A 16,491-nucleotide genomic window follows, 5' to 3' on the forward strand; every position below is an offset into this window, starting at 1 on the left:
ATCTTCAACTATTTAAATAATCAATCTAAACGGCACTAATAAATAGTGAATTGTTGATGTGTTAGAAATTATTTTGTCGAGTGAAAAAGACTGTCTAGAGAAATTACTTTAATTACTTTAAATAGTTAAAAGACCGATTAAAATTTTTTTAACTGTGAATGAAACTTTGTCTTTCCGACAAATAGTTGGGACTAAAAATAATATTTAATCTAAAAAAATAAAATAATGAAAATAAAAAAAGGAAAAATAGTGGCGTGTGATTGATGACTAGGTCTAAAATGGGGACACCTGGCAATTCAGCATGTTGGCACTTGTCCAGCACGAGCTTTCACCTTTCCCTAGGACACAACGAACAGATGACGAAGTTTCTCACACAGAGGAGTTCACAGTTCACAGCGTAGCTGAGAAAGACAGATAGATAGATAGACATAGAAACCAAATTAGAGAGAGAGAGAGAGAGCAGAGAAGTTCACATTTCAGTCATTCTTTTCGCGATTCCGATTCTTACTAAATATAGGTTTCAAGCTAGTCAACAGAAAAATTCGCATACTCGGTGTTCCTCTTAGATTTCTTTTTTTTAGAACTTTTGACATTCAACCTTCGCACGAAGAATCGCTATTGAAATTTTTATTATTCCATCTACCACTCTGTCACCAGCTTTATTTTTAGGGGTTTTGCAATTTCTCCGAGGGTTTTCTTCTTTCTAATAAATCCCCCCCTTTCCCCAACTTGCATGGAATTTGAAGCACACGCCCCTTCTTCTCCTCCTCCTTCTTATTCTTATTCATTAAGCGGCGTCGTTTTGGACCCTCCTATTCATCCTCGACCCCCGACGCCGCCGCCGCCACCTCCACCGCCGTTTCTGCGTATTGATCCTTCTTCGGGGGTGCTTGTTCCACCCCCGCAACCTTTCCCTTTCAACCTTTCTCTCATCTTCTCAATGGATCACCAGAGGTCTATGTCCCTTCTTCAGGTAAAACCCTAATTTTTGGGTATTTTAGGGGTTTCTTTCTTTCTTCTTGGGGTTCTGGGTTTTCTGTAAAGTTTGTGGCCTTTTTGTGATTTGATTTTGGGGGTTTAATCTTTGTGCAGTTTATGGCTGATGAAGGACTTGTTCCTTCTGTGGAAGAGGAAGAGAGAAGGAAGAATGCTATTCAGAAGCTCAAACAGGTTTCTATCTACACCCATTGCCCTTCATTTCTGCTTACATTCTTGTAGTTTTTCCTGTGGCATTTTTCATGCTGATCTTTCTGTGTTTCTTTTATTGATTCATTGCCTGATAAATTTGCAACATTGTTTTTTAGCATTTTAGGAAATGGGCTGTTTTTGTTGTGATCGTCATTCATTATGTATTTATCAAATTGGAGAAAGATGTGAAGTTGTTCATACAATAGTCAAGTTATTAATCAAATTGCACAAATCACATAGCTATAGATGTTGCAACTTTCCTGGCAAAAACATGACTTTTTCATTTCTAGAAACCATGTTGAGTAGGTTAGCAATCCCTGCACTTGAGTCTTGGCCACTTGTATGCTAATCTTAGTTTTGTTTGTCTCAGCTTGTATATCAATATTTATCTATGCACTTTGCATGACTTTTTTGACGGGCTGTTGTTCATTTAGTAATCTGGAACTTATATGTTATCACTTTTCTTATCATGCTATTTGTTTGAGTTTGCAGATTGTGTCAACATGGATCAAGCAGGTTGCTGTACAACGGCGATTACCAAAGCATCAGATTGCAGCTACATCTGCCACGGTATTGACATATGGATCTTATGGCCTTGGAGTAAGTGCTTCCCTTTTAAGTTCTTTTCCATGTATCTTCGAATTTACTGGCATTAGTCTATTCAACTTGTTGACAAGTCTTGAAAGCTTGTTTTTTCTTTTTAACACTCGTGATGTTCAGGTTCACAGTGCTGACTCCGACATTGATGCTTTGTGTGTTGCTCCTTATTTTGCAACCCTTTCGGTGAGTTTTTTTTATCTTTTCCTTTCTGGGTATGTTGTATTTATTTAATTTAATTTCTATGCGATATGATCTATACAGGAAGACTTCTTTGTTGTTTTGCACGACATGCTTAAAAGTAGGCCAGAAGTGTCGGAGCTTTACTGTGTCAAGAGTGCAAAAGTCCCTCTTATGCGATTCAAATTCGATGGAATTTCCATTGATCTTCCATATGCTTGCTTGAAAGTACTATACGTTCCTGAGGTCAGTATGAGAAGTCATAATGTAGTTCCTGTAATCTTGTTTATCTTTTGGATTTGTGAACATATATGTTCAAAGTTTCTTCCAAATAATATTATGCTCACATAATTCTATTGGTGTGCAGAGTGTTGACATACTACACCCATTCTTCTTGAGGAATATTGATGACACCAGCTGGAAAAGCTTGTCTGGTGTACGAGCAAATAAACGCATTCTTCAGCTAGTACCAAATGTTGAGGTATGATGCATGTCAATCCTTTGTCTCCCCTTTTTTCTGTTATTCTGTACCTTTGGGGACAGTGAGGGATCTTAGTTTCGTTTTATTTTGTGGTGTTTAAGCATTTTGATTGTGTTTCTTACATTAATATTCGTGTGTTTCAGAATTTTCAAGCTATGGTACGGTGTCTTAAATTATGGGCAAAAAGGCGAGGAGTTTATGGCACAGTAAGTTCAAGCGTACTCTCTATCTTTTAAGTGATGCTTATGTATGACATCATGCACAAACTCATCCTTTATGGCTTGTCTTGTAGTTACATGGTTACTTGGGAGGAGTCCATTTGGCAATTCTCGCAGCTTATGTTTGTCAACGGCATCCTGATGCCTCCATAAATGCTTTAATTATGAACTTTTTCCGAACATTTGCCTTTTGGTCCTGGCCTTCGCCAGTGACGCTGCAGGAAGGAATGTTCCTAAAACAACTAGAGAGCATGGAAATGCGATCTTTCATGCCTATTTTGCTGCCATCTAGCCCTTATGAATTTTGCCATTCAAATATAACCAAAAGCACTTTCTACCGGATCAGGACCGAGTTTGTACGTGGATACAATATGACAAGGGTATGTTTCTGTTTTTTCAACATAAGTCTCTTTATTAGCATATAGTATACTAATACTTTGTAGGTTTGAACCTTATTCTGTTTTTGCTCATTTCGCTTTGTTTGGTTTGTCATTGAAGGATCTTTTGAAGCCAGGTTTCACGTGGGACAATATATTTGAGCTTTTTCCATACTCAAGAAGGTATTCCAAATTTGTCAAGATTTACCTATCTACTACCAATCAATGTGAGCTTGGCGACTGGGTTGGTTGGGTCAAGTCACGCTTCCGCAGTCTTCTCATCATTGTAAGTATCTCAAGTAGTAAACTTAGCCATCTTGTAATTTATTGTTACTTTCATCATCAGTTCCTCACCTGCGGTATTCGTCCGATGCAGCTTGAGGGGATCCAGGGTTTTTGTGATCCTAACCCTACAGAGTACACTGACCCCGACAAAAGCGAGCCAAACATGGTTTTCTACTGGGGCTTGCAATCTGGAAGGAACAACTACCTGGACATAGAGTTGGTGGAGGGAGAGTTCATGAAGGTTATCAGAAACGGCTGCGAGGGAACTCCCGGTAGGTTGGAGTTGCACCTCCTATCGCCGTCGCAGCTCCCCAAGAATGCCCAGTTTGATGATAGAAGTATAATTATTAATAACAAAGGTAGAAAAGCATGCTGGAAAATGGTTGGTTGTGACAAGAAAAGGAGCCAAGTTTATCCACAGCATCATATTCAACATTGCCTTGTTGGTCATGTCTCATCTAATGGGGAGGGTGAATGCTTAAGTTCTAGTGGCTAGATCCATTTATTTATTCATCTGCAAGGTGGATGTACATACCATTTCCGTCTGTATTCTTTTTTTCTTTCCTCCTTTTTTCCTCTGACCCCTTTTGTTTTTGGCTTCAGTAGGAGCATAGGTTCCACAGTTTTTTTTTTTTCTGTTGAACTTTTGTAGGGTGGTATAGTTTGTATAGTTAAAAGAAGGAAAGGCCAAAATGTTAGGAGGGTTTGGAGATTTGTATTGGAGAAGATGAAATGTAAATTGAATGGAATGAATAAACGCCTTTCAAACTCGCACAGTAGAGGAATCATTTCTTGGATATTTAAATGTTTATTCTAGAAATAATTTTGTAGTAGGATTTCTGACACTTTAATGTGCTTAAAGAGCGAGTTATGTGTGAGACATCTTCGTAGATTATAGTGCAACACATCCAACACAATTTCTAGAATCATCAATTAACATGCTGGCCTTAATTTGATGGTGGTATGAATGAAACACAACGTTGATAGTTCACACTTGACACCTCGAATAAAGCAAATTTTCTTTTGGTTGCCACCATGAAAGATGAAACACAGAAAAATACAGGCCTGTGTTATGAGTGCAAAGTTCGGATTCATGCAATATAAAAGCTATTGGAGCATCCAAAGTTCATCTATCATACATAATAATAAGATATTTAATTGAGGAGAGAAAAATAACCGTGGATCCGTGGCGCAATGGTAGCGCGTCTGACTCCAGATCAGAAGGTTGCGTGTTCGATTCACGTCGGGTTCAATCCCCTTATTTTTTTCCGTCTAAATTTATGAATATAATAAATTCACCTAATAATATCCCCATCGTTTCTCATCTCTTCTGTATCTCATTGCACATTTTTCAATTAAATCAACTCTCCTTCTAAACATTTTAATAATAATATATAATAAATAATCTTCAATTCAGTATAAATATAACTTGGAAAGACAGACATAATTTTGTACATTGGCTATTAATTATGATGTCAAATTGACAAATTTTTCTTTTTTGTCAAAAGACCCCGATGCTAATGAGCCTTAAAAAAGGATGTCAAAATTACACAACAATCAATAGGAGAAATGACAACATATTTTAGGTGACATATATGGTCTTTTTTGTTGTCTAACATTCACATGTAGAATTTAAAAAAAAAAGAAACAACACCCATATTATTTTTAGGCAAATTCGATAAAAATTCTATCAACATTAAAAAATTTTCCGTATATATATCATATTATTAGGGTAGGCACACAAATCAACTTGGGTTGCATACAAATCTAATACTTGTTCGCTTAAGAAAATATCATAGGTTTGAATTTTGTGTGTGTAGTAACTCTTAAATATGGTTTAAATTCACTACAAATTAGTCTTTAGTTTATTAGACTAAGATTAGTAAAAAATTTAAAAAATGAATTTAGCTATTTTGTATTCTAAAAGTACATTTTAAGAGAATATATAATTAAAAATTTTTCAAATTAGAAATATATAAAAAGATTATATTTTCAACAATTTTTAATAAATTTTTTATGATATTTTTAACATGCGTCTTTAATACACTCATTAGCAAGACCCCAAAAAAAAATTAGGGAAGACACACGTATAGGGACTGGATCCTCTCCAATAAAAAAAAACTAGATGGTATTTAGTGTTTAATTTAACTATTCATTACTCTTCTTTCTTATTTATTTTTGGTCCCACTTATAGAATCAAAGGTGAGAGATCATACTATATTCTGTCAAATGTTAAAAAAACTAGAAAAGATTCATTTTCCACATATAGTAGGTATATTTTTTCATTTCTTTTTTCTTTCTTACTTCTTGCCTTTATTTCTTTTATTTTCCATTTTTTCCCACTTCTCTTCATTCTTTTTGTTTTCTTTCTCTACTCCTCCATAATTATTAATTGTTTTATATCTTCTTTTTTTATGTTTGTTTTTTTTATTATTTTTTCTAACCAAACAAGTTAAAGTTTTTAACATATCATTTTTTTCTAAAAAAATTATATTTATATGTCTATGTATTATGTATGTTATGTTTGTAGATTTGTAGAAATACGAAAAAAATATATATTGTTTAAAATTCATACTTATTTGTTTATGTATATAAGTAAAAAAAAAAAGTTAAAAAAAATATAAGTAAAAAAATGTTTATCTTTTTTCAAAAGCCCCCCTCTCTCTTTCAACTAAAATTATGTCACCGTCTAAAAATTAAACTTGAGAATAAATTATCTTCTATCACGCATTATTATATGGTAGGTTTTATTTAATTATACGTTTACTAAGACATAAAATAAATATTTGATGGTAAGACATAAAATAATAAATATTGTTACATATTTTACTTGAATTTGAAGTATTGTGTTTAATTTCAATTAAACTCTAATATTTTGTCGAGTCTTTTTAATCTTATAGAGAAGACTTTATTTTTCTAATAATTTGCATAATTTTAAAGGGTATCTAATATACTTTTTTAAAATCTTATTTTTCTCAAATTTTATAAATTTATTTGATTGGTTGCAGAGGCGGAGTTAGAAATTTTTTTAGGAGGAGCGAACATAAAAAATATAAGTTAAGAAGAAAGAAAAATTGAAAATTAAAAAGAACTAAACTAAAAATTTAGAGGTTTGGGAGAGGCCATTGTCTCCTTCCCACAAACGTGGCTCCGCCACTGATTGGTTAAAGTGTCATTATTTCATCAATTATGTTTCGTATACATAAAAAATTAGTCATCAAATTAATTATTTATATAATTTATATATTAAAATATAAAATATTAAACATAAGTTAAAAATACATATATTTATATATAAATATATAATAACTGAATTGATGATTTATTTTTAATATGCACAAAATACTTTTATTATTTCACATATTAATATATAGTATACAAAATAGACATGTTATGTAATAATTTTTGACAAAAATAATTTACTCTCTAATTTTAGAAGATTACCGAAGCAATTAATTACCACAAATGAAATGTATCTTGTACCTATAATGCAGCTGCGTTTTTTAAAATACTTTTGCTCATCTAAAAAAAATTACAAAAAATTCACTTAGTGTATAATTACTAAATCTTAAAAATAAAAATAATTTTAATTATATTTACAAAAAATACATCAAAATTAAATTTAAATTCTAAATTTATTTTTGAGAATATATATTTAACGATTGAATTTTTGTCGCGTTTTAATTTTTTTTTTACAAGAACTTTTATTTTAACAATTTTGAAGAATACTTTTATTAATAATTTGATAATTTCGATAATCTTTTATGATTTACTCATGGAAAGGGTATATTTTTCCGTTTATGCAAAAATTTTATGGTATGATTTAAATTTAGTGCGTGTTTTACTAACATGTATCATTAAGTCACATATTAAAATTATTATTAGTTTATTTTAATAAATATATAACAAATTTAAAATTTAAACTTTGTGTTTTTTTATAAAAAGAATAATTGATAGCTTTGATATGTGTTCGCTATATATCTTAAAACATGTATTAGCTAAAAATTTAATTTTGATGTACTATAAGTATAAAATAATTTTATAGATGTATTCAATTATATTAATGTATTGACAACAAAAATAACTATTTTTACATTAATTGCGTAAATAATCATAAAAAAATAATATGTGAATTTAATGACTATCCAAAATATTTTATTATAATTTTGTCAAGTTAATACTCAATTTTGTTCTTGAAAATTAAAATCAAAGTCAAATTGACTCTAAATATATAATTGACTTAAGTCGTCCATCAAAATTTACAATAATAACTCACATTAGCTCATGAGTTGATTTTTTTATATGACGTGTTGATTTTGCGGTTAACTTGCTAAGATTTGGATTATTTGCTTAGATTTCATGTGACTAAAACTTGATCTACTATACTTTTTTAGAAGTTTAATTGACTCTCCGAAAAAAATGATAATAACAAGTTCAATTTAAAAATTTTGGGAGTAACAATCAAACTTTTAGAATTCTAATAAATTTTGATCACATAAAATTTGTACAAAAAATCAATATACATTAATGGAGATTAGCTCAAAGGTTAATTAATGTGAGTTATGATTGTAGTTTACTAAAAATTTAATTTCCACTTTGTCATCCGTGCAACATTAAATAGCTAGCATTGATGACCAACCCACGAATAGTGCATGTAAATGGCCTCATTACTCTGAGTGGAAGAACAAAAATCCCACGAAAAATTCAGTTGATCATTTTTCATTCCATCCATCATCCTCTCGTCTATGATAATCTTTGTGAGTATTTTGTTATCCTTAACAAAGATGGCAAAAAACTTGAATCCCACATCTCTAGTCTTCACAATTCTTGTTCTAATCACAATGCCAATTGGTCAATGTAGTGTTTTCCACCCCAATAATGAGACACTAATTCATTCCACATGCAACGAAACACTATTTCCGAATCTGTGTGTCCAAATCCTCAATTCATACCCAAGTAGCAGAAATGCTAATCGCAGAGAATTAGAACTAAACATGATTGATTTCATAAAATTAAGATCAATCGTTGTATTGAACAAGATTCATCAACTCCAACAAGGGGCTACTAGTAAATTTAAGGATGCCTTGGATTCATGTATTGGCCATTACAACGACAGAATCTTAAAGGTTGGTTTGCCACAAGCCATTAGCGGAATTGAGGCTAATAACCCTAAATTTGCTGAAAATGCCGTTGCTAATGCAGTTATTGAGTCTTACATTTGTGAGAAAGGGTTCAATGGTAATTCACCATTAAGCAATGAAAACAAGGTTGTGCGTGATGGGGCAAATATTGCAAGAGATATTGTTATATTGTTGTATTAGATGCTCAAAAAAATTAAATATTGTAATAATGTTTGAATAAAATGTTGATTAGCAAAGTTTGATTTCTTAGATATATATATTTTGATTCATCAATATATTAGATGAGATTAGTTCTTTTACATTATAGATATTAGATAAGCCATTCTCTTTTGAAACAAAATTAATTTTAATGCACTGTTGTCATAAAATATGTTGATATGCATATATTTAATTATATAATGTAATTAAAAATAATTATCTTTTACATTGACGTACCAAAAATCTAAAGCAGACAAGGAGAAGGCGAGATATCAGAAATTAAAGAAACAAAGAATTACAGGATCAGTCGTATCTGGAATTCGAAACCGAGATTACTCATTCGCAAGAAGGTGGACTACATGCTCGCGTTGATTAGATACATTATCTTCCTGCGCCAGCAACAAATGATCGTTATTTGAGGCTTCAAAATATCAATTAAATTAGTTTGAGAAGAAGTTATCGGAGAGACTGTGGTTGTTGTTGTTGCCTGAGAAAAAAAGTTACGAGAGGAAGTAGTGGTGAGAAATGAACTACGCGACAAGGAGCAATAACAGATCTGGACGGCAAGGCGACAATCTGCAACAAAGGAATGAGTAGAAGAGGCGGCGCGACCAGAGGAGGCAACGGTGAGAAAAGAACGGCATGACAATGAGAAAGTCAGATCTGGACGGTGATGAGATGATCTGCGAGCTCAGTCAATGCCAACGATGCCGAGGTCTAAAAGACGAATGCGACGACGCTAAAACCTCAGAAAGACAATGGCGTAGAGACCTCAAAAGACGGCGCTGCAATCAGAAGATGACAAAGACGGCGCTGCGATGAAGAAGATGGCAATGGTGTGGGTAACTCAGAAGACGGTGATGTGATTTCGGCAGGTAACTCGGTAATTATTTGGAGAAGGTGAGAATGGTGTGGGTGAGTTGAGTTAGGGTTAGTGAGGGTAACTCAGGAACTATCTTATTTTATTTAAATTAGTGGCCGATTTAGTGACTGGTTAGTTTTTAATAGTATTTTTTTATTGGTTTCTAAAATCAATCGCTATCGTAACAATTAGCAACTGATTTAGAGATCATAGTCTTAGCGACCAAAAAATTTTTCACCCTATTTGTTTATCGATTGCAAATTTGGTCGCTAAATTAAAAAATAGCAACTGATTTTGTGACCAGAAGTCCCAAAGATGTTACTTCTTTGTTTTGGTTGCTAATTCGGTCGCTAAATTAAAAATTAATGATTGATTTTAGCAACCAACCTTATTCTGGTTGTATAAAAACTTATCGGTGGCTAATTCGGTTGCTATTAGTGACCATTTTGTTAGTCACTAAAATTGATCGCTATCTGAACAATTAGAACCAATTTAGCAACCAAACAATTTTTCACCATATTTTTCTATCGGTCATTAAATTAAAAAATAGTGACCGATTTTGTGGCCAAGAATCCCAAAGACGTTACTTCTCTTATTTTAATTGCTAATTCGGTTGCTAAATTAAAAAATAGTAATCGATTTAGCAACCAACTTTGGTCTCGTTTTATAATAAACTTATCAGTCGCTAATTCAATTGCTATTAGTGACCGAATTTGTTGGTCGCTAAAATTGGTCACTGAATATAATTTAGCGAGCAATATTTTTTTGATCCTAGAAATTCTATATTGGTCGCTATTCTGATAATTTTTTGTAGTGTCTCCTCTTTAACCCATTTCTCTCCTTCCTCTTCTTTCTCTCATTCTTTAGCATTCATCGTCTTCCCTGTTTTTTAGCCGTTATATTCTCTCACTTTTTCAATTCAAGAATAGACAAAATATATTGATAAGTTACAACTGATAACGACGTCAGTTATATTACTTTGATTCCAAAAATATGATGATACAAAAATATAAAATAGTTTTAGATAGATTTTAACAAAAATAATTTTTTATAATAGTTTATTTTGCTATGATAATAAAAAATATATTTTAAGGAGAATTTTATCTTATATTGAATTGTACTTGTTTAAATCGGTCTTTCATAAAAGTAAGAGTATTTGAAATTAAAGTTTTATTCCATAAATTATGAGACTAATGTTATTTAAAGAAAAATATTTGAAAAGATAGGATTCTAATATAAATATTTTAATTTAATTATAAATTATATATATTACTATTAATGAATAATTGTTATATTTGAAAACAAATAAAATCATTACTCATTAATTTTATTAATTTCAATATTGAAAAGAGTTAAATTTTAAATTTAATTTTATAAAAATTTTATAACAAAAATTACTATACATATTTTTATATATTATCCTATGCAGGACACGAATAAATATATTAATTTTACTCAAATTCAAAGTATTATGTTTAATTCAAATTAAATTCTAGTTAATTATGTTGTTGAATCCTTTCTAGCGTTATAGTTAGTAGTATGTACGAAGTTAGAGAAATACTTGCATAATTTGGCTTTTTTTATCTAAATAAGCATGGAAAAATGATTTATTCCCTAAATGCACATAGTTTGAAATGCTTCTCAAAATGCGCAGCTCCATTTCATGTATAGCGACCACGAAATGAAATTTAACACCATTTCACATGAGGTGTCCACGAAATGACCATGTGCGTGTTAGAACTCCACCTCAAGCCCGCCTACCACAAAATGGAGCACATCATTGGAGACACCCACAAAATGGCCAACCCGTCTCTGGCACTAGCGAATTGGTGTCATCAGTTGAGCCAGCCACGAAACGGCCCAATTAGTGACCGGCGCACACGAATTGGGGCGTGAAGGATGCAGTCCCCGTACCACACAGGAGTAGCTGGTCTTAGTGGCATGTTTTGGAAGCTTATGGATTGAATGAATATAAAAGGGGAGATAGGGAGGGACCAGAACCGTGTGGTAGGGAAATAGGAAACAAGGAATGTGGTTCTGCTGGTGGGGTTTCATATGTTGGGAAAAAAATTAGTACTTATTAAAATGAGTAGAAGTGGAATCAATGTCGAAGAAAATCTTAATAGGTTGGATGAGTTTTACATTTCTGCCCACTTACATCTGAAGGTCAGATTTTTTTGTTAGCAAAAAAATATCTATGAATAATAATACATTTATTAATTGACTAATTTTGTTTTTTTTTCCATTATCTATTTCAGCCGACACATGTGCTAACTCTGCATAGCACATTAGTAGACGTCTTTACTTCTGATTAAGTTGATCCAGCCATGGAGACTAGGTGGCAAATGCTTGAACCGTATTTAAGAATGGTTGGATTCTATTATGCGTCTTTAATAAAGCATTTTGAATACAACAATCTATTAGTGCGCTTGTGGAAAGATGGCGTCCTGAAACCTACACGTTCCACCTCCCATGGGGCGAGTGTACTGTTATTCTAGAAGATGTTGCCATGCAGTTGGGGTTACCAATTGATGGTGAGCCAGTGAGTGGGACTTTGAGAAGCTGGAGTAACTTCCATTAGAAGGATATTTGGCAATGGTGTGAGGAGCTCCTAGGAGAAGTTCCTGATGGTCATGTCTGGACCACAAAGTATAACATAAAATTGAAGTGGCTCAGGAGTAGACTCCAACGGATGCCTCTTGACTCTCCCGAGGACGTCGTCGTATGGTATGCACGTTGTTACATTATGTATTTACTAGGTGGCGTTTTACGTCCTGACAAGGTGAACAACACGCGGTTCACGTGCGTTATCTTCCCCTCTTGGCCAACAATGACGCCATTAGCACCTATAGTTGGGGCAGCGCCGTGCTCTATTGGTTATATAGAGCCATGTGCTTAGCTACTGATTATAATGTTGACAAAATGGCTGGCTATCATACATTGTTGATGTCATGGATATACTTCAAGCTTCCCTTTTGGGCACCGGAAGTTACGATCCCATATATGTTTTCGTTAGCTACAAGGTAATACATTATATTATATAACATGTCTAGTTTTGAGTTTGTGCTATTTCATCTGCATCGGAATTCCAAAAAGGTTAATACCAACATGTTTCTTTATAGGTGGCAGGTAAGAGAGGAAAGAATGACTACGCTGAGCAACACTTGCTTTTTTATAGTATGATTTTCGTCGTTTGTTAGAGTATAATTTTGTTTTTTCCAAGTATATTGTTTAACAATTTTTTGTGATGCTCGGTATTTGTAGTTTACGTGGATGCCGTACAGGGATGCACGTATTCTGTCGAGAGTGCCTGCGGAGTTTCTTAGAGCCCTACATGGTGATTTCTTCACCGCGGTTGTGCCGCTGATATTGTTCAGGTGCATCGAGATTGTTAACATTGACAGAGTCATGCGTAGTTTGGCGGCAAGCAAGGTCCGCTGAACCCTCCACTGAACATCGACACATTTCATTGCCAATCGGCGCGCAACGACGATGGATGGTGGCCCGTCCGCCTCCAAACATGGTTTGAAGTGTGGGCAAATTAAACTGACGCACTATATCATATTGGCTACAGATTGATTGGGAAAATACCTTGCGACCTAGTCATGATTACTATACGTGGTCCCCTTGAGCACAGAGTTGATACACTCAGAAAGATTCGTTGTCATGTGACCGTATCGGCAACCCTCGTCTCGGTGTTGGAGCCATTTCGATGGCTTTAACCCTCTTATCCAATCCATAATTTCCGGGGAGGTGGCAGGATCCTCGACACTTATTAACTCGAGGTAGTATTGCACCTGCTCTTGCGTCTTTGAGTATGCCGTATTAACAAGGTGCCTTTTGGCTTCCTTGCTCTTGAAGTTTGTTGCAAAGTTAGAGGCAATGTGTCTGACACAATAAACATTGTGTTCCCATCCACACCTGTCTCACTCCAACGTAGCCTTTATAGCTTCATGCCTGTCAGAGATAAGTAATATCGCCGGCTGAGTAGCCACATGCCTTCGTAAGTTCGTCAGAAAGAAGTACCATGAGTCTTGTTCTCCCTTTCCACAAGCGTGAAGGCTATCAGAAGTATGTTGTTGTTTCCATCCTGAGCTATTTCCATCAATAGGGTGCCCGTGTACTTACCATACAAGTGTGTTCCGTCGACTGAGACTAGTGGCTTGTAGTGCTTGAATGCTTTGACACACGATGGAAATGACCAGAATACTTGATGAAATATGACACTGTCACGGTCGAGCGTGTTGCCCACGTAGTACGGTCGGGTATGAAGATCGACAATTGTACCTAGGACGTTAATGCAGATTTATCAAATAAGAGTTACCAACAAAAAACATTAGCGCATGAGCACATAAGTCAATCGTATGTTCTTACTTGGAACGGAAGTTTGCAACGCGTTGAAATATCTCCTCAGGTGGTTGTATGAATCATCCCAGTCTCCGTAGATTCTGGCAATTGCCTTTTTCTTCACTAGCCAAACCTTCTTGTATGACACCTTGTATCCGTACGTTGACTCCACAGAACCCTGCAACACCTTTATGCAGATGGTCACGTCTGCCTGAACCATGGGGAATATGTGCTGGCATATGACATTTGAATCAAGTTGAGCATGATCTTGCGACATCACAGATGCCAAACAACTGTGAGGCTTTTGGTATTTTTGGATTTCCCAAAATCTGGAAGCCCTCGTCTTTGCAACCTTTACCATCTAGCGACACTGCTCACCAAAGAATTTGCATCGACATACATACCGAGTATAATCTGACTCTACCACTTTAAATTTTGCACTTCTACAAATATTGCAATTCATAACCGCTAGCATCGCTGTTTTTTTATTTAGGAATTTCAGGCCAATCTCCAGCAGCATTTCACCGGTCAAAGCATAGTTGCTCGGTATGTCTTCCGCGATAGTCGAGTTCATTGGACCAAGACGCAGTTGAAGATATTGGCCGGGAGTGCTGCTTGAAAAACCGCCTAGCCCCCATCACATTTATCGGTTCAACCCAAGTTGGGCTAAACGTTTCTTCTTGAACAGATTGGGTTTCCGGAACAATTTCTGCTTCGTCTCCACTATCATCCTCAATCTCGCCTTCGTCAGATGAGTCAGCCAACCCATGTGCAGTACCTTCCGGAGATGCCCCATGAGTTGTGAGGGAGGGACGTCCGTGCAGATTTTCTACATTCTGGGCAGGCACAACAAAGGCGTTAACGACGGACTACGAGCCCTGCCAATCTTCAGAAATGGAATGGCTTCACCTGAACCGAAATTCCACAGTTCCTCCTCATTATTCGAACTAGATGAGCTACCCCCCACATCTTGAAGCTTCACACAAAGTTCCATCGAATAGATGCTTCCAATACTACTTTGATACGAAAACATCATCGAAACCTGCTGGTCAGATTTAATATGCATTTTCTGATATGCAAATGAACTGGCTACCGCAACTGGCATCCTATAAGTCAAGGTACTGATCTCCTTTTTTCCAACCAACCCAGTGTTCATCAGAATAAGATTTTTTAGTTGTTGCAAAGATGATTGTGGGGGAATCATTATCCAAAGTGGGTCATCACGCATAAATGTCACTCCTTTGGTAGTATGAGAAATTTCTCCATTCGGATATACGACCACATAAATGTGTTCAGAGGCCATTTTCACACCAAAAATTTATGAAACGAAGCTCTATAGAAATGAAACTCACGGAGAGAAAGAGAGAGTAAAAGAAGTGAGAATTCGAATTGTGACATTACTTCTGCAGGAGAGGGGTTTATATAGCCTAGCTTTCGTTTCAATTCGTGTGTGGTACACACTAAGTTGGCTCATTTCGTGTGCGATACACTTGAAACGAGTTCTTCATTTCGTGTGAGTCCAACCTGACATGCTCTCCATTTCACGTCTGGCGTGCCACCATGTACCTTCTACCGTCCCTGGGTTTGCAAGTCCATTTCGCGGCTGCCATGCATGGCATGGGACCTCAATTTCGTGACCGGTGAGGCAAAAGTGGTGGTGTCTTCATTTTGCGGTCACCAAGCTTGAAATGGTGTTAAATTCCATTTCGTGGTCGCCATGCATGAAATGGAGCTGCGCATTTTGAAAAGCATTTCAAACCGTGCGTATTTAGGGAATAAATCATTTTTCAATCCGCATTTAGATAAAAAAAAGCCTGCATAATTTTAGAGCATATTTCAGGCTTATTATTCTAATTTTTTTTAATTGAGTAAAGTATTGTTTTTATCTTCAACGTTTGGGGTAAGTCTTAAAGTTGTTCCTAACGTTTCAATCGTTCTATTTAAGTCCCTAACGTTTCAAAATTGACTCAATGTTGTCCTGCCGTTAGGGATCCGTTAACAAAATTGACGGCGGGACAAAATTGAGACGATTTTGAAACGTTATGGACTTAAATAGGACGAAAACGTTAAGGACAAAATGATACATAAAAATAAATTTTAATTTAATTTTATCTTTCAATAATATTAATATTTTACTGTACATAGTATTCAATTATTTTTTAATTACATCTAAATAGATTACACTTAATCATATTACTTTTATTTTTAATAAATTTATTTTTTTATAATTTTAAAAAATTTTGATACATTAGAGACAAAAGGTATAATTTATATTTTATTGTATATATATTATTTTTTTCTTTTCTGCAAGTTTATATACTAGTCATTCTACAAATATTCCATGATAACTAAAATCTTTAAGAATAAAATTATAAAGAAAATTAATTTATTTAAAATGAAAGTAATATAATTAAGTGTAATTTACTTAGATGTGATTTTAAATTAATTAAATACTATTATACTAAAAAATTGATATTAATGAAGGATAAAATTAAAATTTATTTCTATGTATCATTTTTGTCCCCAACGTTTTCATCCTATTTAAGTCCCTAACATTTCAAAATCGTCTCAAATTTGTCTCGTCGTCAATTCTGTTAACGGATCCCTAACGGCAGGA

At 34.4% G+C, this 16,491-nt stretch overlaps 2 protein-coding genes and 1 non-coding gene across 3 annotated transcripts; all 3 read left to right on the top strand.

Annotated features, from left to right (window-relative positions):
• The first annotated feature begins 359 nt into the window (after nt 1-359).
• Nucleotides 360-4,123, top strand: LOC107483406 (nuclear poly(A) polymerase 3). The gene is made up of 10 exons (XM_016104021.3): nt 360-973; nt 1,093-1,170; nt 1,681-1,788; nt 1,909-1,971; nt 2,050-2,211; nt 2,333-2,446; nt 2,590-2,652; nt 2,739-3,044; nt 3,163-3,327; nt 3,418-4,123. Exons 1-10 carry the CDS (start codon nt 734-736, stop codon nt 3,820-3,822), a joined length of 1,704 nt encoding a protein of 567 aa, XP_015959507.1. The 5' UTR covers nt 360-733; the 3' UTR covers nt 3,823-4,123.
• Nucleotides 4,124-4,506: 383 nt separating this feature from the next.
• On the top strand, nt 4,507-4,578 carry TRNAW-CCA (transfer RNA tryptophan (anticodon CCA)). Its single transcript has one exon. It is a non-coding gene; the product is annotated as a tRNA-Trp (tRNA).
• Nucleotides 4,579-8,110: 3,532 nt separating this feature from the next.
• On the top strand, nt 8,111-8,647 carry LOC107483371 (cell wall / vacuolar inhibitor of fructosidase 1). The gene has a single exon (XM_016103992.3). It carries the CDS (start codon nt 8,111-8,113, stop codon nt 8,645-8,647), a length of 537 nt encoding a protein of 178 aa, XP_015959478.3.
• Nucleotides 8,648-16,491: the final 7,844 nt, after the last annotated feature.

Source organism: Arachis duranensis, chromosome 4 (genome assembly GCF_000817695.3).
Source record: "Arachis duranensis cultivar V14167 chromosome 4, aradu.V14167.gnm2.J7QH, whole genome shotgun sequence".
In the NCBI taxonomy this organism is placed as follows: domain Eukaryota; kingdom Viridiplantae; phylum Streptophyta; class Magnoliopsida; order Fabales; family Fabaceae; genus Arachis; species Arachis duranensis.

Bases quoted from the DNA above. Each gene is read 5' to 3' on its own strand.
- LOC107483371 (XM_016103992.3), top strand. From the start codon at position 8,111: ATGGCAAAAAACTTGAATCCCACATCTCTAGTCTTCACAATTCTTGTT.
- LOC107483406 (XM_016104021.3), top strand. From the start codon at position 734: ATGGAATTTGAAGCACACGCCCCTTCTTCTCCTCCTCCTTCTTATTCT. The intron at 974-1,092 runs GTAAAACCCTAA...ATCTTTGTGCAG, and splicing joins GGTCTATGTCCCTTCTTCAG to TTTATGGCTGATGAAGGACT. The intron at 3,045-3,162 runs GTATGTTTCTGT...TTGTCATTGAAG, and splicing joins GTGGATACAATATGACAAGG to GATCTTTTGAAGCCAGGTTT.